Source organism: Lupinus angustifolius, chromosome LG16, assembly GCF_001865875.1.
Source record: "Lupinus angustifolius cultivar Tanjil chromosome LG16, LupAngTanjil_v1.0, whole genome shotgun sequence".
In the NCBI taxonomy this organism is placed as follows: domain Eukaryota; kingdom Viridiplantae; phylum Streptophyta; class Magnoliopsida; order Fabales; family Fabaceae; genus Lupinus; species Lupinus angustifolius.
In genome coordinates this window covers 8,837,954-8,860,350 of record NC_032024.1, presented here as the reverse complement: position 1 = coordinate 8,860,350, position 22,397 = coordinate 8,837,954, and the positions used below count along the sequence as shown (strand labels likewise).

The 22,397-nt window shown below is 30.2% G+C and overlaps 3 protein-coding genes across 3 annotated transcripts; 2 read left to right on the top strand and 1 right to left on the bottom strand.

Moving 5' to 3' along the window:
• LOC109328918 lies at nt 1–1,329 on the bottom strand. Its single transcript, XM_019562560.1, has one exon. It carries the CDS (start codon nt 1,186–1,188, stop codon nt 130–132), a length of 1,059 nt encoding a protein of 352 aa, XP_019418105.1. The 5' UTR covers nt 1,189–1,329; the 3' UTR covers nt 1–129.
• On the top strand, nt 12,680–14,748 carry LOC109329036 (ras-related protein Rab2BV-like). The gene is made up of 3 exons (XM_019562699.1): nt 12,680–12,804; nt 13,374–13,566; nt 14,168–14,748. The coding sequence occupies exons 2-3, from the start codon at nt 13,402–13,404 to the stop codon at nt 14,651–14,653; spliced, it is 651 nt and encodes a 216-aa protein (XP_019418244.1). The 5' UTR covers nt 12,680–12,804; nt 13,374–13,401; the 3' UTR covers nt 14,654–14,748.
• On the top strand, nt 18,700–19,956 carry LOC109329291. Its single transcript, XM_019562969.1, has 2 exons — nt 18,700–19,199; nt 19,488–19,956. Exons 1-2 carry the CDS (start codon nt 18,700–18,702, stop codon nt 19,954–19,956), a joined length of 969 nt encoding a protein of 322 aa, XP_019418514.1.

Below are 22,397 nucleotides of genomic sequence, written 5' to 3'. Positions count from 1 at the left end.
TATAACAATTACTTCAATCACCATCAAGAAATATAACATGGATGAATGACAGTTCTACAGAAAATCCCTTATTCACTACCTAACAACTTAATAACTAACAGATGCTAACTTCCTCCTTATATTGAAAATTCAATTTTTTCTTTCTCCATGGTATACCTTTAAAAGCTGAAAACTTTCCTTCTCAAATTTGTTTACATACTTCTCAAGGAACAACTTTTCAGACATGACAAAAGGTGAATATAAGCTGGCATTATTCTTTCTCAAACCTAATGTGAGTAGACACTGCACCACGGAAGTCCTCGGAATGATCCTTTTCTCCAAACTATATCCAAGAATAGCTGGAAACATGGCAATCTCCAATGAATTCCAACCTAACTGATTGACCCAAAAGCTCATGATCGCGTTAATTTTATCCTTCGATGCCAGCATACAACGGGGATGCCTCTTGAACGCGGCAGCAATTGTTTCTTCGGACCAACCCCAGCTCTTAAAGGCATCAACTTTTTCATTCCATTTGGTTTTGGACACACTCACTTTGGCTGCCAATGCTGTAACGAAATCAGATTTCGAGGGATTGAATCCTAATTCCTTTACTTCATCCACAGCTTTCCTCAATTCGCCAGAACGAAGCACACAAGATCTCATACGAATCAAATAAGCAATGTGTGAATGCTTCACTCCTTCATCACACAAAATTTTGAAAACTTGCTCCACAACCCTCTTATTCTTCAATAAAGCAGGCCAAGTAATGAAATAATTAAGGGCTTCCTTATCAGATTTAAAGAATCTCCTCATCAATTCATATATAGGGATTATCTTATCCTCTATGCTTGAACGTAGGAAATTAGGGTTCTTAGTAACTGCAAGAACAATGTCAGATTTGGAAGCACCTTTGGAGGCTAAAAATTCAAACTTTGGCAAAAAAAGTTCATGGGTATTGCATGAAATCAACCGTGGTGACTTTGTGAGAATACTATTGACCTGAGAAACTGAAAAACCATGGCTTCTGAAGAATGCGAGAAATGGATCTGGGTCCTGTGAGGTGCTGAAACGGGGTCGTTTAGGAAGTTTTGTAGTGGAATTGGTTGTGAAGAATTGAAGAGAAAATGAGGAATGAAGAGATATATGTGAAGTGGTTTGGAATGTGGTAGAGATTATAGTTTTGAGATGGAGAAGGGATTTGAACATGATTTTGAATTTTTGATGTGAGAGTGGATTTGATTGATGAGGAAGAGTGTTAATAATAAATCATAAACTCTTTTGTTCGTCGATCAAAGGAAAGCGCCGTTCTTCACTAGATTTTCTTTTCTTCTGTCCGAACTCCCGAGTGAAGTGAGCTATACTGTGTAGTCACGTATATATCTTAGCCCCCTTTAGTCCTAGAAAGAGCTCATATATCTCCGAGGGGTAGGTAGGGTTGTAAACAAACTAAATCGAGTCGAATCAAAGTTTAGTTTTATTTAGTTTGAAAAGGATTGACTTGACTCGAGTTCAATATAACCTATTTTTTAACTCGAGTTTGACTTGGTTAAAGTTCACGAATTGTTCAGTTCAGATCACATGATTAATTTGAACAACTCAAATAATTAATTAAATTTTGAACAAATACTCCAAAATTTCTTTTATTTATACTTTTATATTATATATAAAGGCAAACACATGGTGTAACTTCCACCACGGTGTAATTTCCACTTCTTATTTTGCCTTTCACATTATTTAATTTTTACAAAAAACTACATAATCCTAATTATTCATCATCAACACATTAATTAACCACATGTCTCACCTTAGACTAAATATTATCATAAACACACAAAAATTATAATATAAAGTACATCAAACACAACAAATATATTCTAATTCTAAAAATTGAATATGTAGTATCATGTAATATTAACCGGCAGCCATGAAGTGCATGTACACACTAGTATATATAAATATAATCTTTATATATATATATATAATAACATAAATATAAAAAATAATATGTGAGTCATAATAAATATAAAAATTAGTTTATATGTGTCAACTCATAAATCTAGCGAGTTGAACTATATCCAACTTAAGTTCGACTCATTTATTTAACAAGCTCAATTTACAGCTCAAGTTCAGCTCATTTGGTTCATGAATCAAGTTTATCGAGCTAAATAACGAATTGAGTTAGTTCGGTTCATTGTCAGCTTTAGGTATAAGATTCTACTATATGTAGATCAAAAGATGTTAAATATTCAATTCTTTATAGCAACTCTTGTTAGGATGAATAAAAAGTTGATGAGATGTTCTTGATTATACCCAAAAAAACATGAACCAAAATGTTATATGATAAAAGGGAGAGATAAGAGTTACTCAAAATCTCAAAATATTGTAATCTAAAAATTCTTATTTTTTATTTAAAAAGTTAGGTAATCATCCTTTCATATCTTCATCTTCATTTTACAAATAGAGGTTATTTGTCTCCATCTTAACAATGTCTCAATCTAATTAAAAAATGTCATAATTAAAAGGAAAAGTCATTAAAATTATTTTTTATATTACTTGGTAGAAAGTGATTGAGTTGGAACATTAGGATAAAATTGAATTTTTTTGGAACATGTGGTTATTGTTTTCATTTTACACACCCATTTGATATTCTCTTCTTATTTCCAACAACCCAATGTCGTCTATATTGTAGCTATTTATGTTTCCGTTTTCCAAAAGAGCTACTTTTTCCTCATGTATTTCAAAATCTTTTTCACCCAACAATGAAATTTCATACCAATTTAAAAAGTGAGTGAATTCATTTATTTCAAGAGTAAGTTTAAAAAACTTATTCTACACATTAACTATTAATTTTATGAAAATTCAATAGTTTGAATTAGTGAGTAAATTTAAAACATTAGATTTTTCTAGAATTAATAGCTAAAATGTGGAGTAAAAAACTCACTCTCAAAATAAATAAATCTTATCTCATTTAAAAAAACAGAATTAAGAACAACTTTAGAAGAGATGGAGAATTAGGATTTAGACCATTTTTTGAGTTGGAAGTGTGTGCGTTACAAGTGGGATATGGATCCTCTTTGCATTTCTCAGATAACAACTATTTCTTATACTTTTACTAGAAAGTTACTCATGCTTTCACTCGTGGTGATAATTTTTTGCCGCATGATTAAGAACACAAATGTTATTCATGCATTCGTATGATTAAGAACACATATGTTATCCGTACATTTATATTATTAAGAACACATATGTTACCCTGCATTTGCATGATTAAAAACGTACATGTTACTCGTACATTTGTATTGTTAAGAATACACATGTTACCCGTGTAAATGAATATTGATCTAAACATCTTCAAGCACATAAGGAAAAGTAAATGATAATTTCAAATTTGAATTTTCTAATGAAAATAGGGAAACTAAAACATGATATTATGTGATTTTATTAAAATAAATATTTAAAAAGTTGTAAAAGACAAAATAAATTTTTTTTCAATTTCGAACTTGTTTTGTTCATGACAATAGGAAAATCGAATTCTGATATTATATGAGTCTATTTTATTAAAAATAATTATTTAATAATGAAAAATTAAAATCAAACGAATATGCAATGTGATGACTAAAATTGAGTGGAAAATGTATCACAAAGCTTTGATGATGTGAAAAAAATACTCTAATTCTTAGAGTAATAACAAATCTTAATTAGAATAGATAGATTAATGTAAATATTGAATTAGGTTGAAGCAATACAACTTGTTTCAATTTAAATTATACAATTACATGAGGGAATGTGATGTGATTATATTAAGATTTTGTTACCAACAGTGAAATCATAATATTGGATAAATAAATTATTAATTGGTCGAATAATTACTTGGATTATGATATATTATTAGTGATTTGGAATTGGTTAGGTGTCTAGACCTAATTAATAATTTGTAAGGTGGAAAGTTGTAGAAATAGATGTGTTTGGTCTGATTGAGTTATTGATAAATTAATTGTTTGTGTTGTTATTGTTACTGTCCATTTATTGATATTTTAATTACACTTGTGATTTCTTCTATCAAACTCATTTGGATCTATTTTTTTGGGGTTATGGTAATAGTAATGGATTTTTTATTTTGAAGGTTAAAAAGTTGAAAAGTGGGTTGAAACTCTTGATATTTTTAAAATTAAGAATTATATGACCAATAATAGAAATGAGGTGATAATTTCACAATGACACCTCAACTTTAACTTTCAAACACCCCTATTGATAGTAATTTTAAACATTTAAGAAAAACCCAAAACACAAATCAAAGAGAAGGATGAAACTTTAATTGTGTTTTCTTTGCTTGTTTCTTCCAAGCACAAAGCAGGATCATTTAAGAGCCATATGAAATCAATACCATGAACAAAACAAATGAAAAAGTAAAATGCAAACTTTATAGATCATAGTGAGGTATGTTGAAAAAAATGTAAACTTTCCATTGAAGCAATATACAAACAAAAAATGGACAAAGTTATAGGACAAAATAACAAAAAAAATTAAAAGAAAGATGAAACACTAAATGTGAGGTGGACATGTGCAGTTGTTCAAAACAAAAATAGAGATAGTAGAAAAGTACATGCAAATGATAAAAATGTAAACTTTTAGCCAACAGGTACAAAAGTACATAAAAATATCAAATAGTTTAAGAACAAATATTTGGTGTGAAAAACAAAAGTTTAAAATGTAGTCTACCTTTTTGCAAAATGAAACCAAACCCGAAGAATAAGATGATAGCAAACTATTGCAATGACGAACATTGCAAATTGGTTTTATAGAGGTGATAAATGTCGGGAGATATTCATATTTACATGTGTATTTTATGGACAAAAAATGAAAACATAAAGAGACGAAAAGTTGAGGGAAAGAATGGTAGGTTAAACAAAGAGTTGGAGAGGGAAAAGTTTAATGATAATAAAAATGTATTTGGTATTAAGAAAGAATTAAAATGTTGAAAATGGATTTGTGGATAATGAAAGGTGTTGTTAGAAAGCAAATGAAATATGTGTTTAGAAATCAAATTGTAAGATGATGGCAGGTGGATGAGATATGTGAGGAAGGACGGTTAAAGATGTGGTTAGAAAGCAAATGGTCAGATGATGACAAGTGAATGTAATATGTGATGAAGAAAAATTAATGGTGCAATATATATATATATGTGTGTGTGTGTGGAAATGATAATATGTCTGAGCTCATCATAAGAGTATAAGGATGTTTTAGAGGTAAAAAGTAAATGAGAACATGATATATGTCCAAGAAAAATAGTGTTGAGATTATATAGTTAATTAATAGATTTTCTTCTATCCAAGTCCTTAGAAATCATAGGGAAAACAAAATCTCGATCCTCATTTTCCATTATATATTCTTCTATTAATAGCATAATTTGTAACTCAACTTCCATAAGATTGAATCGTTTCTTAATTGGTTTCTTAAGTATGATTCATGATATTAATAAAAATTATTAATACCTGAGTTACTTTATTGTTAGAAAGCTATAAATGTCTTTAAAAAAAATGGGTATGTTATTTTTCAATGGAGTGTCTTGAATCTATTCTATCGAAATGAGCATTTGAAGTCCCAAGAACAAGAAGGACCAAATTAAAAATTGTTCAAAACAACCCATTTATAAAATTCTTATAAGGAAAAACACAAACTAGTTTAATAAAAAATAAACATATGAAATGACATGAATCATTATTCTAGTGAATGAGAATTTGGATGTTATAATTCTAAGTGGAAAAAATGTATGCATTGATAGTGTATGAATTCTATACACTTATCAGTATTCAGTAATGTATCTTAATTCAGCCTATAGGTAGTCATTTCCGACTTTCCGTGAAACAATTCTCAATGAAAGATAAAAATGGTTAGGACTTAATCATATGAGAAGAGCACAACCCAAAAGATTAGTCTATAAGGTGAGAAAATTTTATCACTTAAATATCACATTGAGTTTGTTATTCTATTTAATGTGAGACTCCTAACTATACAAAAACTATTCTACCCTCTTCAAAACCTTCCTGCCATTTCTCCTTGGATAATTGGGTTTACAAATATATATCCTAATAAATTCTTAATGCAGGACTTAATGGAGTAGGGCCTGTCTTTCCTAATGAAAAGAAACAGCTCCATACAACAAGATCTTGGGATTTTAATGGCTTTCCACAACAAGTGAAAAGAGAAAAAACTGAAAGTGATGTCATCATTGGAGTAATTGACATAGGAATCTGGCCAGAATTTGATAGTTTTTATGAGAAAGGATTTGGTCCACCACCTAGTAAATGGAAGGGAACTGTCAAACATCTAATTTTAGGGAGCATATTTGTTATCTCATTTTTATATCACTTTATATACTACTAATTTTTATTGGTTGAATTTTTTTATTTAAATTAAAATTGTAATTATTAAAATTTTCTGGTTAATCACACATCCTAATATATAGAGCAACACAAAATAATGAGATAATATTTACACCCCTAATTTTACATGCAATAAGTTTGTACTAATTGTCTAGTTAGTATAACATTCTAGCAATGAGACAGAAAAGGAAGTAGTACTATTATTAATACATGTATGTTGTTGCAATAAAATCATTCGTCCTAGGTGTTATAGAACTTATATTGATGATTCATTCCCATCTATTATTTATATAACAAAAAAAATTCTTACCACCTTATTATTTGTCACATGTCATCTTTTCCTTCATTTTTTTTTCATCCTAAATGGTTTCATGGTAATCATATGTACATTTCCATATTATATTTGCTCTTTCTTGATTATTATAGTAATAATTTAATAAATAATTATTACATTTTTATGACTACACCTTAAATTGCATACATTTGAATTGTTAATGAGGTCGTGACTTTCTCTTTTTCATCCAACAATCTTTCTCTCCCAACACTCTTCTTTTTCTTTGGTTTCATTCCATTATCTCTCTTTATTATCATCATTTTCTTTCTCTTCCGATCATCCTATTTAAAATGCATTTTTTATTTGTTTTTTAGATCTATTCTTATTTTGTAAATCTTATGTTTAAAGTACATTTTTCATTGATCTTTTTGTTTACTTTGTAGATCCGTTCTTATTTTTATCATTGATTTTTTTGGTTATTTTTTCATTGATTTCCATACTTTGTAGATGTGTTCTTACTGATTTCATTATTTTTTAGATCTATTCTTCCAACATTTCTCTTCCTTAGCGTCTGATAAGCAAGGGTATCTAACAAATCTTCAAAACCTATTATATGTATTCAATCTCCATTTATATATACATTCATTTACAATATTACATTTATTTTTGTTATTAATATATTTATCTCCTCATCCTATCTTACTTTTATCATTTTTTCTCTTTCTTTGTAGTTTGATTCTCTCTTAAAATATTTCTGTAGGTTAATTTTTTCTCTATGCATCTCTTATTTTACTTATACATTTTTATTCAAAGAAACATCATTTTAATTTATTGTTTTGCATGTTTCAGAAACACCTCGACTGTATCCCCTCTGAAATAAGATAAGAATCATAATTAGTTATTGTTACCTTCATTTTGTGTTTCATGGTTGCTTACTCACTCATTTGTAGATTTTTGTATTTTATTTTCTATATTCGATGATTTTTAATATATATGTTGTTTAACATACTCATTCTGGCTCAATATTTGTGTTTTTGGAAATTTTATTTAAACATCATTATCTTATTTTATTGTTTACTTGTAAATTTGTATTAGTTGGATTGTCAACAACACAATATAATATATTTGTTCTTTACTTTTGAATTTTTTGGCATTCTCATGTGTGGAGAATAATAATGTCTTTATTTTATTTGATTTATATTTTATTTAAATTATTTATGGTTTCCAAATTTTAGGTATTCCTCATTATGGAGATAAATTTGAAAAATTATAACTAATGAATTTTGATTATGATAACCAATTGATTTGATTTATACTTTTTTAAATTATTTATGATTTCCAAATTTTAAAAAAGACTCATTATGGATATAAGTTGGTAGAATTATAACATATGATTCAAAACTCATGAAGAAATATAATAGTTAAAAAAAATTTATCAGTTACAGAAATAATATATAAATTTGTGGATCAGTTACAAAATGGAAATAATCAATTAACAACATAAACCAACCAAGACCTATCAGAAAGAACAACTAAATTAAGGAATATATAATGAATCTTCCTAAAAATTATGGAATATATAATGTAATTAAGGAATATATAAAGAATTTATAATTATATTTTACAATTGCAATATTATAATAGTAACAATGAAAATATATTTTGTTTAAATTATTTATGATTTCCAAATTTTAATCAATTCTCATTATTGATATAAATTGGTAGAATTATATAATATGATTCGAAAATAGTTGAAATTTTTGTATCAGTTACAAAAATAAAATATAAATTTGTGGATCAGTTACAAAATTGAAAGAATCAATTAACAACATAAATCAAGACCTATAAAAAAGAACAACTAAATTATGGAATATATAAGGAATCTTCGTAACATTATGAAATATATATTGTAATTAAGAAATTTATAATTATATTATAATATTAACAATATGAAATATAACATAAAAAAAATATTAATGATAGTAAATTAAGAAGATTAAAAATTATCATAACAATTATTGAATATTATGGAATATATAATTATGGAATATATAATGTAATTAATGAATATTAACAAATATATAACGATGATTGCGAGTTATAAAGTGGTATGATGATTAATGTGAAAAAGTTTAAGAAATATAACGAAGGATGTTGTGCGTTCAAGCCTCACTCATAACAAATTAAAAAAAAATTAAAAAATAGTTATAAGGTAGTTTGATGGTTTGGGTTGGAGTGAAGGAGATCGAGAGTTCGAGTATCGCCTATCAAAAATACTAACATCCTACTCATTGTCGATAAAAAATAATGATTTTAATTCTGTTTAAAAATTATATTTTAAAGTTGTTATGAAACTTCGAAAAAATATTTTAAAAATACTAAATGAAATATTTAGTAATTAAGCATTTAAGTAGATCTTAAAACATTCTCAATTAATATTATTTAATCATTTTTTAAAACTTAAATAGTAGAATTTTAATCTTATTATTAATAGAAAGAATGAACTATTATATTATAATTAATAAGGAAATTTGTTGTTATTCTGTCTCGCTAAAAAATGATACATAGTGAATTTATTTCATAAAGGTAACAAATTTTAATACTAATTATTTAAATAGATATGAAAACGTTATTATTTAATATCATTAAAGTACGTTAATATCAGGAATCCAATCGTATTATTAATATAATGAACTATGATATTACAATTAATGATGAAATTTGATGATATTTAATTTGTTTCATAAAATTAATCATTTTTAATTCTAATTAAAAAGAAAAATTGACAGTTCCCAAATGCTTCTTTTCGTATAATTAAGGAATTATTGACATCAATTATGATGATTTAGTTTCTACTTTAAAATTATGTATTAAAGTTGTTATAAAACTTTGAAAAGATATTTTAAATATAGTAAATGAAATATGTAGTAATTATACATTTAAATAGATTTTAAAATTTTCTCAATTAATTTCATTTAATCATTTAATCATTTTATGTGTCATCTATCATTCCTTGCAGATCATTAATATATTATTGTGTAAAAATTATACGAATGAAAACATATAATCAAGACAATGTTACAATTTTAAAATATTATAATAAACTATTAGTAGTTGTACATAATTGCTTCAACAAAAAATATAATAATATTGATCTATATTAGTTAGAGTTATATTATTTATTTTTTCTTTACAATTATCATAACTACGTTATTCCACATCTAATGGCATATACATTTGTTAATTTTGATAATCCAATAGATGTCATAGTTCAAAATACTTATCCAAATCTATAAAATCACTAAAAATGAAAAGTTTTTATAAACAATGTCAATACTTGAATCAACTATTGAAATTATTGATCAAATAAATGAGTATGTTTTGAGTTTAATTCCAAATAAAAATATTTATAATCCAATTCAATCAGTTATTAAGTTGTTGATGCATATATTTTTAAACTTAATAATATTAGGTAATGAAAAAGAACACAACAATTCTGATTCTAATGATATGTGTAATGCTAATGAGCACCAAACATTCAACCTATTAACTCATCAATTTTTAAACTCATTTACAATTTTTTGGTTTTCCATATCATAAAATTAAGTTCTTTCACGCTATGAAATTGTATATATTTAAATAAGTTGAATAATGAGAGATATTGAATTTTGAAGGATATATCAATTTCAAAATAAGCAACTTTTAAGTTTTTCTTATTAAGTAATCAATTTTTATATATTTTATTTTACAAATGTATAATATATTTTTTTGTATTAAATGTATTTTATATTATAATATTTTGTATTGAATATAATTTATATTATAATTTGTTGTCTTTCTTAGAACATATAACTTATAATTAATGTGTTGGAGGTGATTATCTAGTATTATATGTTTTTTTTTAAAAATTAAAAAATGTTAATACACTAATTTGGTGGTTATATCCCAGTAATTAATGTGTTAGGAAAATATAAATTACACTATGTTGGTGGTTATATCATAGTAATAATTACACCAATTTTGATTTTATATATACTAGCGTGTCGACAGTCATTTCGCGTCTGTCGACCCGCATTTTTATTTTTTAGTATCGAATATTTAATTTTTATATTTCACTTTAGAGAATTGTACATGATATTATATTTCTTGATAAAAAATATAAAAATGAATTGTGATATTATTAAAAAAAAACATTATTAATTTTATATATTTAGTAGATGTAAACATCTATGATAATACTACATCATATATTGTTAAAAGAAACATTGTTAAAAAACACTTATATAGAAAGATGTAGTATTATCATAGATTTTTTTATATGATATACTTTTGGTAAGGGTTAAGTACACCTTATATTCACATTGATGATTAATATTTTTTATAAACAAAAGTATACTATTTTTAATGTTGTAAATTTATATTTCTGGATTGGCCAACATTCCAAACCCGAATCCCCTTTTCATCTCTGAATCCAATTTGAACTGCATGCATTTATACTTGGATCTGATAAAGCACATACATGTAAAAGCACATCATTCAGCATTCTGGCATATCTGAAGCCCAGGCCCCTTCACTTTTGGGTCTAAAAATCATCTCTCTGATAACCAAATGAAACTATCTTGGTACCAGCTTGTATATGTGGCAAACCTCCACATTTAGAGGGCTAATTTCTCGGACAAACTTGATCAATTGGCTAAACAGTTAGGAATCAAACTCACGATGGGAACAAATTGACAACATTAACAAAAACAATATCAAATTGAATTTTAGGTACTAAATTTATTTATTTTGGTACTGTCAAGTCATCCATCACCTTTCTGGGTGAGGAACTAGTCTCGAAGTTCGTGACTGCTCCTCCCAACAAGTGTCATTCACAGCAATTGAAATCTTGATCTCCTTAGAAATCCAGTAAGGTCTTATACCACTAGACCAACATGTTATTGGTTTATTTAACCAAACAATTGTATTTTCACACATTGGGAGTACCAAGATACCAAACAAATAAAAGATTTTTTTGATACAACCAAAAGGATAAAAAAGAACAAAGCTAAGAAAGATTCATCTTTAGGGATGATGTCGCTCCAGGAGGATAAAGATCTGAAGACCGTGAGAAACTGAATTAGCTCAAATCTTTGTCATGAAGTCTGTCAAAGAGTTAACCCCTTAGGATAAAACTAACCCTAACCATCCAACTTCAAGCAAGTAATTGACATATCTGTTTCATCACAGTTGAAGGTTTCTGAAATTTGACCTCAATATCCTTAAAAGTTTGTGAATATACGACTCAATTGGCTCCCATATGATTTGAATTTGACATAGGAACCACATATAGTGATTTGAGAAAAGTAGTTTGGAGAAGCAAATTGAGAGTAGCCACTGAACACAGTATGGTTAGGTAATAACTTCTAAATTAAAATCCAAATCAATGGAAATCGTACAAGACCAAATACGGGATTCATTATAGTGTAGAAAAAGATGTACGAATGATAGTGTAAGAATTTTATATATTATTAATAACTACTCAAAAAATAATATAAATCAATAATAAACGATGTAGCAACTGTGTATAAATCTTTATAATGATATGTACAAATATTCCGCTCATTATAATATGCAAAATCAATAAAAAATTGATATTTTTGTAATGACAAAAATCAAATCAACCGATTATAAGTTAATTATGTTTAGCAAACACGATTAGTAATTATTAGAGGTATATGTATAGTCAATTTTTTGAAGGGTTTATATACTCAATTTGATATGTCATTTAAAAAAATGATATGAAAACAGTAGAATAAATTAAGAGTATATATACAGTACATCATTTAATATTTATTTATATTACTTTTTTTAAGAGTAAATAATAATTAAATATGAATTAAGTATCAATTTATATATTTTTTACTACTAAATTAATTAATGTAATAATAACTTCTTTTTTTTGACACTTGAACTTAATTTGAAATTGGAAAAGTAACACTGCCGAGGAAAAGGCCATTGAACGTGCCTTGTCGTCCATTTCTTGTGTTTGTACCCATTCATTATTGGCCTTTCAAAATGCATTTACTTCTCTCTCTTTTCTTCCTCCCTCCCTTAACTTTGAACTTTCAATCCAATATTCATCCCTTCAAAATCACCCATCTTTGCTCTCACCATCCTTTTATGGTCAGTATCATCCCTCTTTCCTTCTTTATGTTTCATTTTTTTAATTCTCATGCATGCAAACATCATAGTATATCAAAAACTGCACTTTACTAGTGTAAAATCTTCCATATCCCAACTAAGAAGCATGTATACATGTACATACAATGATATAACACAACATTGATTAGAGAATTATTTAAAAGTGTTACACCCATCCCATTACTTGTTTGTTAACTATTATGGTTATGATAGGAATATCACTTATTTTCCTATATTTTTTCTCTTATCAATAAATTTTATTGCTTATAAAAAAAAGTTTTAATATGAGCCCAATATCACAAATTCCCAATAAAGGTTTTAGTCCTTTCCAAAATGGTATTGAAATCCCAATTATAGTGCATTGGTTATATTTTACTGCAATAGTGCAAAATTGCATTTAAAACCATGCATAGAATAAAAGACGGTGGTGGCCATTCTTTAATGTGAACAATGAAAACAATTTGCGTTTGTTTCTGGGTTTTGTTTAAATTCTCGTGACTATTAATCTATGTATTTAATTTTTGGAATCAAAATGGATCTGGAACACACAGGTTTGGGGTGGTGTTGGGTGTTAGAAAAATGGCATATAAAGTGGATCATGAATACGACTATCTCTTCAAGATCGTACTCATTGGAGACTCTGGTGTCGGAAAATCCAATATTCTCTCCAGGTTTACACGAAATGAGTTCTGCCTGGAGTCTAAGTCTACCATTGGGGTTGAATTCGCAACCAGAACATTACAGGTAAGTTGGTTATTTTGTTGTTAGAATTTTTGGTCATTACCCTATGTCTTAGATTTGGGTGATGAAGTATGATACTTACACTGCTGATATGATAAGAATGATAGGCATGCAAGTTTATGTCTAAGATACATGATAAACAAGCTTAACAAGATCTATATGCTAAATAAATGTGCTTGATACAAGGAAGTGTTAAGCAAGCAAGATGTTTATATTTTTTTATTTTTGCTATATGTGCCATAATTATTTTTTTTACATCAAAAAGAATAGAAAGGACAAAATAAGAATTGTGCATAAAAGTAGTAGTTTGAGAATGATGTAATTGTAATGAAAATGTTTAGGTTCTCTCCCATACTTCTAGAGATTATAACAAATGATCAAAAGAAAATTGTAAGGGTCTAGATTTCTACTTCTTTTTTAATTAAATAATTTATAAAATACGGTATTTATTTATCCTCATTTTCTAGTACCATAGACAATTTAGTATAGGAGAGAAGGCCCAATTCGTAATGAAAATGGTGTGCAACTAGCATTATGGTTATATATTTTCACCTGCATGCATGATATGAGGAGTTATGGATGTACATGTTTGTTTGATACATAGGTGGAGGGAAAAACAGTGAAGGCCCAAATATGGGACACTGCAGGTCAAGAAAGGTATAGAGCCATCACAAGTGCATACTATAGAGGAGCTGTTGGTGCATTATTGGTCTATGACATAACCAAAAGACAAACATTTGACAATGTACAAAGATGGCTTCGTGAACTAAGAGACCATGCAGACTCAAACATTGTTATTATGATGGCTGGTAACAAATCTGACCTTAATCATTTGAGAGCAGTGTCTCTTGAAGATGCTCAAAGTTTGGCTGAAAAAGAAGGGCTTTCATTCCTAGAGACTTCAGCATTGGAAGCCTTTAATGTTGAGAAAGCATTCCAAACCATTTTGTATGATATTTATCACATCATAAGTAAAAAAGCTTTGGCTGCACAAGATGCAGGAACTACTACCCTTCCTCAAGGGACAACTATAAATGTCTCAAATATGTCAAGTAATGTGGGAGCACAGAAAACTTGTTGCTCCAATTAACACAGGAATTATGTAGAAAAAGGTGAGGAGATGCAAGTTTTTCTCATACTTTATTTTTTGTATTTTACAACACAATGAGGAATAGTTGCTACCTTTCTGCCAGTTTTCTGTTTAACTTTTTCTTTCTTTTTGGAAGACATGAGAGGCAGATCTCTAGTCTTTTAACAAGCAGAATTGAAAATGAATGTGACACTGTTAACAATTTAATTATATTCCTCTATTTGTTAACCATTTATATGTTATTAGAAAGCAATAATCTTCTCAATACTAATCAAGATGCCAATTGCAACATAGAAGAAAATGAAGAAGAAAGTCTTAAAGATGATAGCTTAGCGTCTTATTTTTTTCTTTTGGGTTTTTCTTTTGTTTTTGGGCTTTTGGTTAGTTGCTTTCTGTTTTGCCATTTCTGTTAGGATAGTGGAGTTAGTTAGTGAGTCTCCTTTCTATTTATATATGTGTGCTTTATCAGTCCAAGTAAGAAAACAAGAGTGCAAGAAAGCCTTGACTCATTTTCAATACAAGAAATACATTTTGTCTTCTTCATCTTCTTTGTTCAATCTTTTCATTAATGGCATCCCATAAATTTAATATGGTATCAGAGCCTCTTCATTGAGGAGGCTCTGCCACGCCAAAAACCGCTGCATTCTCTATCCCCTCCTTCCTTCTCTTTTTCCAAGTTTCTTCAACTCCCTGCATCTTATTGCCAAATTCGTTTATCTTTGTTCCTAAAAAGGAGACGAAGAACACCAGTCAATCATCATTCCTTGAAATGGATAATTGTGCAATGACACCAGTTAACCCTGCTCAGGATCCTTTATCTCCATTCTTCATACATCCAAGTGAGAATCCTAGTGCGGCCTTGGTTTCAGTTCTGTTGAATGGTGATAATTACCATACATGGTCACAAGCAATAACAAGATCTATAAAGACCAAGAACAAATTGCATTTCATTGATGGTTCATTGCCAAAACCGCAAATAGATGACCCAAGCTTTTCCAATTGGGATAGATGCAACACATTAGTAGTATCTTGGTTAATACAGTCAGTTGATCCAACAATATCACAAAGTGTTCTTTGGATGGATACAACCATGGAAATATGGCAAGACTTAAGGGAGAGGTACTACCAAGGAGACATCTTCAGAATTTCTGAGTTGCTTGGAGAAATTCACTCTTACAAGCAAGGAAATTTGGGAATTGGGGCATATTACTCACACATCAAGGGATTGTGGCAAGAATTGGACAATTTCAGGTCCACACCACCATGTTCTTGCAACTGCATATTGGCCCCCATTGTCAGAACATATAAGGAGAATGACTATGTGATCTGTTTCCCCAAGGGCCTGAACGATCAGTATGAGAATGTGAGATCACAGATCATGCTAATGGATCCCTTACCAACTATTAACAAGGCTTTGGCCCTGCTGACTCAACAAGAAAGGCATCTTCATTCTCACCATAATGAGGTAAGAGTGTTAATGAGTGCTACTGAAAATGAGTATAATCACAACAGCATTGAATCTAGTTCCAACATTAGAGGGATCAGAGGAAGAGGTAGAGGACGATCCTATCAGAATTCAGGAGGAAGAGGATCTTATGCTCAAGCAAGATTTGGAAACAATTCGAGTGAGAGATCATCAGGAGGAAGAGGAGCCAAAATGTGTACCTATTGCAATAAAACAGGACACACTATAGACCAATGCTACAAAAAGCATGGATTCCCACCTGGATACTTCAAGAATAACAACATCAACAACATCACAACAATGGATGAATTCACACACAATGATGAAACAGAGAACAATATGAAGGAACACGATATGCAGACCTCAACCTCTCAATCCAACCACTCTATCAGCAACTTCAGCACTCACACTGATCAATCAAAGGGTAAAGGTAACCTGCACTCATCTGCCTATACAAGTAAGTCTCTAGAATGGATCTTGGATACTGGGGCCACTGACCATGTGTGCCACACTTTATCCCTTTATCAAACATTTAAGCATATAAAGCCTATCGTGGTAACTCTACCCAATGGCAACCAATTATTAACTTCCATATCATGTAGTATCATGTTTTCAAAACACTTAATGTTAACAGATGTGCTATTCATCCCTTCCTTTCATTACAATTTGGTATCTGTTTCCAAACTAACTAGTACTTTGCCCTGCAAACTAACTTTCTTTGATGACTCTTGCCAAATTCAGGACCTGTCCTCTTTGAAGATGATTGGTGTAGCTGACTTAAGGGCATGACTCTATGCTATAAAGAATCATGCTAAGGCCATAACAACAAATCTAGATAATGAGGCTGCTCAATATACAGTTAGTTCTTTTACATGATATGATTCTAATGTATGGCACAATAGATTATGACATCCTTCACATGAAAAGTTAGTTGTAATGCAAAAATACTACCCTGAAATCAAATGCAATAAAACTTGTTTGCCATGTCATACTTGTCATTTAGCTAAACAAAAAAGGTTGTCTTATAACAATAGCTTTTCTAAGTCTGCTCATATCTTTGATCTCTTGCACATGGATATATGGGGACCTTTCTCTATGCCTAGTACTCTAGGACATAAGTTCTTTTTAACCATAGTGGATGATAAATCTAGATATACTTGGCTTTATTTTATGAAGGCCAAGTCTGAAGTTCCCTACTTGATTGAGAATTTTACTTCTCTGATTGATACTCAATTTGGGCTTAAAATCAAGAGCATTAGAAGTGACAATGGTAAGGAATTCTATATGAAAGAATTTTATGCCAATAAAGGCATTGAACACCAAACCAGCTGTGTAGAGAATCCTCAACAGAATGGCATAGTGGAGAGAAAGCACCAACACATTCTTGGTGTTGCTAGGTCTCTCATATTTCAGTCTGAGTTGCCCCATTGCCTTTGAATTATGCCACAGGTCATGCAGTTTTGCTGATAAATAGGCAGCCTACTAAATACTTATCCAATAGGAGCCCTCATGTTGTTCTGTATAACAAAATACCTGATATATCCAACTTAAGAGTCTTTGGATGTTTGAGCTATGCCTCTACCCTTACTTCACACAGAAGAAAGTTAGATCGCAGATCAAGAAAGTGTATATTTCTTGGCCTAAAAAGAGGAGTTAAAGGCTATATTCTAATGGACATTGACTCTCATGCGATTTTCTTATCAAGAAACGCAATATTCTATGAGCACATCTTTCCCTATAAAGATGCTGCTAAAACTGAAGACATTCCTGAAACTACCATCCCTAATGAGAACCCTCAACCAAGACCTATCATTGACAAAATATATACCTCTGCTCCCAATGATGAACCTCATAGAGAAATTGTTCCTAATCTGAGTGATGAGTCTTTTCTGCAACCTCAGAATAGTCCTAGGGGTGACTCTAATTCTGATAATAGCACTAATGAGCAAACCTCTTATACAGACCAACTAAATGATCAAAATAGACCTACATCTCCTATCACTAGGCAATCCCTTAGGCATAGGTAGAGACCTCAATACCTTCAGGACTACCACTGCTCCATGTTTGCTACCTGTAATGAAGACAATTCTGCCAATACAAAATCCTCAATCACTAGATACCCTCTAAGTAATAGTCTCAGTTATGATAGACTATTCAAAGACCATATGCACTTCTCTTTAAGCATCTCCTCTAACACTGAACCTACCAACTACCAAGATGCAATAAAATTAGAATGTTGGAGAAATGCTATCAAAAAAGAACTCACTGCTCTTAATAACAATAACACCTGGATTATAACTACTCTTCCCAACAATAAGAAAGCCATAGGGTGTAAATGGTTTGTTCAAAATTAAGTACAAGTCTGATGGATCAATTGAAAGACATAAGGCTAGGCTTGTGGCCAAGGGTTTTACCCAAACTGAAGGCATAGATTACTTAGAGACTTTTAGCCCTGTAGTAAAGATGACCACAATTAGAGTTATTCTCTCTTTGGCCTCTGTTTACAAATGGCATCTCACATTTCCATCAATTAGATATAAACATTGCCTTCCTCCATGGCGATTTAAAGGAACAGGTTTACATGAAGGTTCCCCCTGGTGTCCAAACAGAAAATCCAGGGATGGTTTGCAAATTACAAAAGTCAATCTATGGCTTAAAACAAGCCAGTAGGCAGTGGCATAATAAGCTCACTGCTGTCCTCATTCAATCTGGTTTTTCCAAATCTGTTGCTGATTATTCATTGTTTGTCAAAAATTTTGAATCTAGTTTTACTGCTATACTTGTGTATGTTGATGATCTCATATTAACTGGAAATAACATAAATGAAATAAATCATATGAAACAACTATTGGACTCTGAATTCAGCATCAAAGATCTTGGTAAGTTGAAGTTTTTTCTAGGAATGGAAATTGCCAGATCAACTCAAGGTATCTTCCTCTATCAAAGGAAGTATGCTCTTGATCTTCTACAAGAAACAGGAATGCTTGCTGCAAAGCCGTCTTCCACTCCTATGGAGTACTCCACTAAACTTATTCATTCTAAATGTGGTGATCTCTTACCTAATCCTAATATCTTTAGAAGGTTAATTGGAAAGCTTGTTTATTTAACTCACACTAGACCCGATTTAAGTTTTGCAGTGAGTCATTTAAGTCAATTTCTTTCCAGTCCAACTAATAAGCACTTGGAAGTAGCGTTGAGGATAGTAAGATACATCAAAGACACTATCAGTATAGGAGTGTTCTTCTCATCTGTCTGTGATTTCAAATTAAAAGGCTACATAGATTAAGATTGGGCAGCCTGTATAGATACTAGGAGATCAGTTTCTGGTTATTGTTTCTACATTGGAAATTCTCTCATATCCTGGAAAAGCAAGAAGCAGAAAACGGTCTCAAGATCTTCAGCTGAGGCTGAGTACAGAGAAATAGCTCTTGCTGCCTGTGAAGCACAATGGTTGGTGCATCTTCTTCAAGATCTTACAGTGCATCATTCTGAACCTGTCATGCTGTATTGTGACAATCAATCTGCTTTATATATAGCTGCCAATCCCGTTTTTCATGAGAGGACAAAGCACATAGAGATAGATTGTCATTCTGTTCGTGAAAGAATTCAATCAGGTCTCATACATTTACTTTCAATTCACACCACTTTTCAAATTGCCGATATCTTCACCAAATCCTTATCTCCCCAACTGTTCAGAAATATACGTTCCAAGCTTGGCATTCTGGACATTCATATGCCAGCTTGCGGGGGACTATTAGAAAGCAATAATGTTCTCAATACTAATCAAGATGCCAATTGCAACATAGAAGAAAATGAAGAAGAAAGTCTTAGAAGATGATAGCTTGATGATAGCTTAGAGTCTTATTTTTTCTTTTGGGCTTTTCTTTTGTTTTTGGGCTTTTGGTTAGTTGCTTTCTGTTTTGCCATTTCTGTTAGGATAGTGGAGTCAGTTAGTGAGTCTCCTTTCTATTTATATCTGTGTGCTTTATCAGTCCAAGTAAGAAAACAAGAGTGCAAGAAAGCCTTGACTCATTTTCAATACAAGAAATACATTTTGTCTTCTTCATCTTCTTTTTTCCATCTTTTCATTAGTGGCATACCATAAATTTAATATATGTGACATTCTTTAACAACCCAACAGATTCTGAAATTCTAGTTAGGTGTAAAGATCTGACTATTGGTAGTGATTAAGCACCGTGACTGTAGTTTCTCATTATTAATCATAGCTATTGTATCTTCTCCAAGGATTAGAATTATGGGAATATAGTATGTCAGTATTTGTTGTTGATGAAATTGGAACTTTCAATCTCCTTCATTTTACTCATTCTTCCTAATCGTTAAACCACCTTATAACTCTCTTCTTTATTTTTAAAATGACTTTTTATTATGTTGGATTGATTAATTACCAATAGCCTGAAAAAGAACGTTAGATTGAGAGTGTGCACAATGAAATGATAAAATGTTCAATAAATGATTCAATTAGAACAAATAATCATAAGAATATAAAACAAGTAAAAGAGGCAACTTAATTTTTAACATGGAAATTTTTTCCAAGTGATAAAACGATAAAATACCACTATTAAAAAGAGAAGATCTCAAAGGAGATAACTAAAAAAGAGAAGACAAATCCTAAATAAATTAAATCAAAATACGTTTTATGAGAAAAACAACATAATAAAATCTCAATAAAAATGAGAGGTCTTCCCTGACGATCATCATCTACCACTTAAGCCTCAATCCTGCCCTGTTATTACACAGTAAAGATTCTCTTCATTAATAAATACTAAAAAAACAAAGGAAAAATTATATAAAAAACGTTTTTAATTTTTTATATATAATAAAATAAGACTTTTATTACTAAAAATATATGGAAAATCAAATATTTATCTAATTGTTCCCAAATAGCTGTTCACAATAAAGAGATGCCGTGTTTTGGGTATAACTGCGATTAGTTTATTTGCAATATATATCATAAGTTATTGTACAGAAAACAGTTATTAGAATATTGAACTTGTAGTATATTTTTTCATACTAACAAGGGTCATATTCTTTAGTGTTGATGGATATGGCTGGAAAGGGGATCCAATTGAGTAACTTACTTTTGGAAATTAGTTGGAATGAAGTTTGAACCAGTCAATGGAGGTATCTGAAAATGTTCTTTGATGTCCAAGTCAGTATGAGTTTAAGGAAAATTAATGGAGAATAAATGAAAGTAAATGTTATGAATGAATGAGACAATTAATATGTTTATGAGAGTGAGTAAGGTATTTAAGATATGAGATAGTATGAGAATATATGATACTTCCTCTAAGGGGACACCCCCAATTTATAGTAAATGTTATGACGACGTGTTATCTAATGACTGATGGTGACTTGGCAATGGGCATCGTAGGAGCATAGTAGGCCTATCCCTGCCACATAGTAGGCTCGTCTCTGGCCATACTGTCAGAGGGGATAGGTTGGAGTTGCAAGCGGGGTTGCAGAACTCAATTGGGGATTGGATGAGGTGTCAGGAATAGTGGCACTTGTCGTGAGGTGACGCTAGCCTCCAAGTTGAACTTCTTTGGCCCAAGGGGATAGAGTGACTTTACAAGTGGCATGGCAGATCCCAATTGGAGGATGCATTTAATGGAGTGTCAACAGCATTTATAAGGCTTATATGAGAGTAAGGTAAGAGTTTGTTCAGTGTTTGGTCGGATGGGCCCCATCCTGGTCGGACGAGATGTCCGGTTTGACCAGGATGGAACAAGTCACATTTTTTGTAAGGAATTAATCTCTTTTGAGGTTCGTGGTTGCCCCTCCCAATTAGTGTCGCTCCTAGGAATCGAACTCTCGATCTTAGAAATCCAATAAGGCCTTACACCACTAGACCAATGTTTTATTGGTGAATTTGTACTATAAACATAGTTATTTATTTTTTAACTGCTATAAATAGTTATTTTTAATTGATAAATTGAATAAATATAGATATTGATTCAGTGTAGGATATGAGCTATGAACCATAAATACTTATTACGATAAATATAACACAATATGGAAACTTTTTAAAATCTAAGATATGTTAACAGTAACTTTATTTATATATATATATATATATATACATATATATAATAGACACAGAAAAACTAAAAAGAATCATTATAAAAAGATTGATAATTTTATTCTCTTGTCATCGGTACATAATGTATGTAATGACGACAATTTACAAAAGAAAAAAATAATGGCTTAGATATGTTATAGCCCCTATACTTATTATCAATGTTATAAAAATGGGAGTAA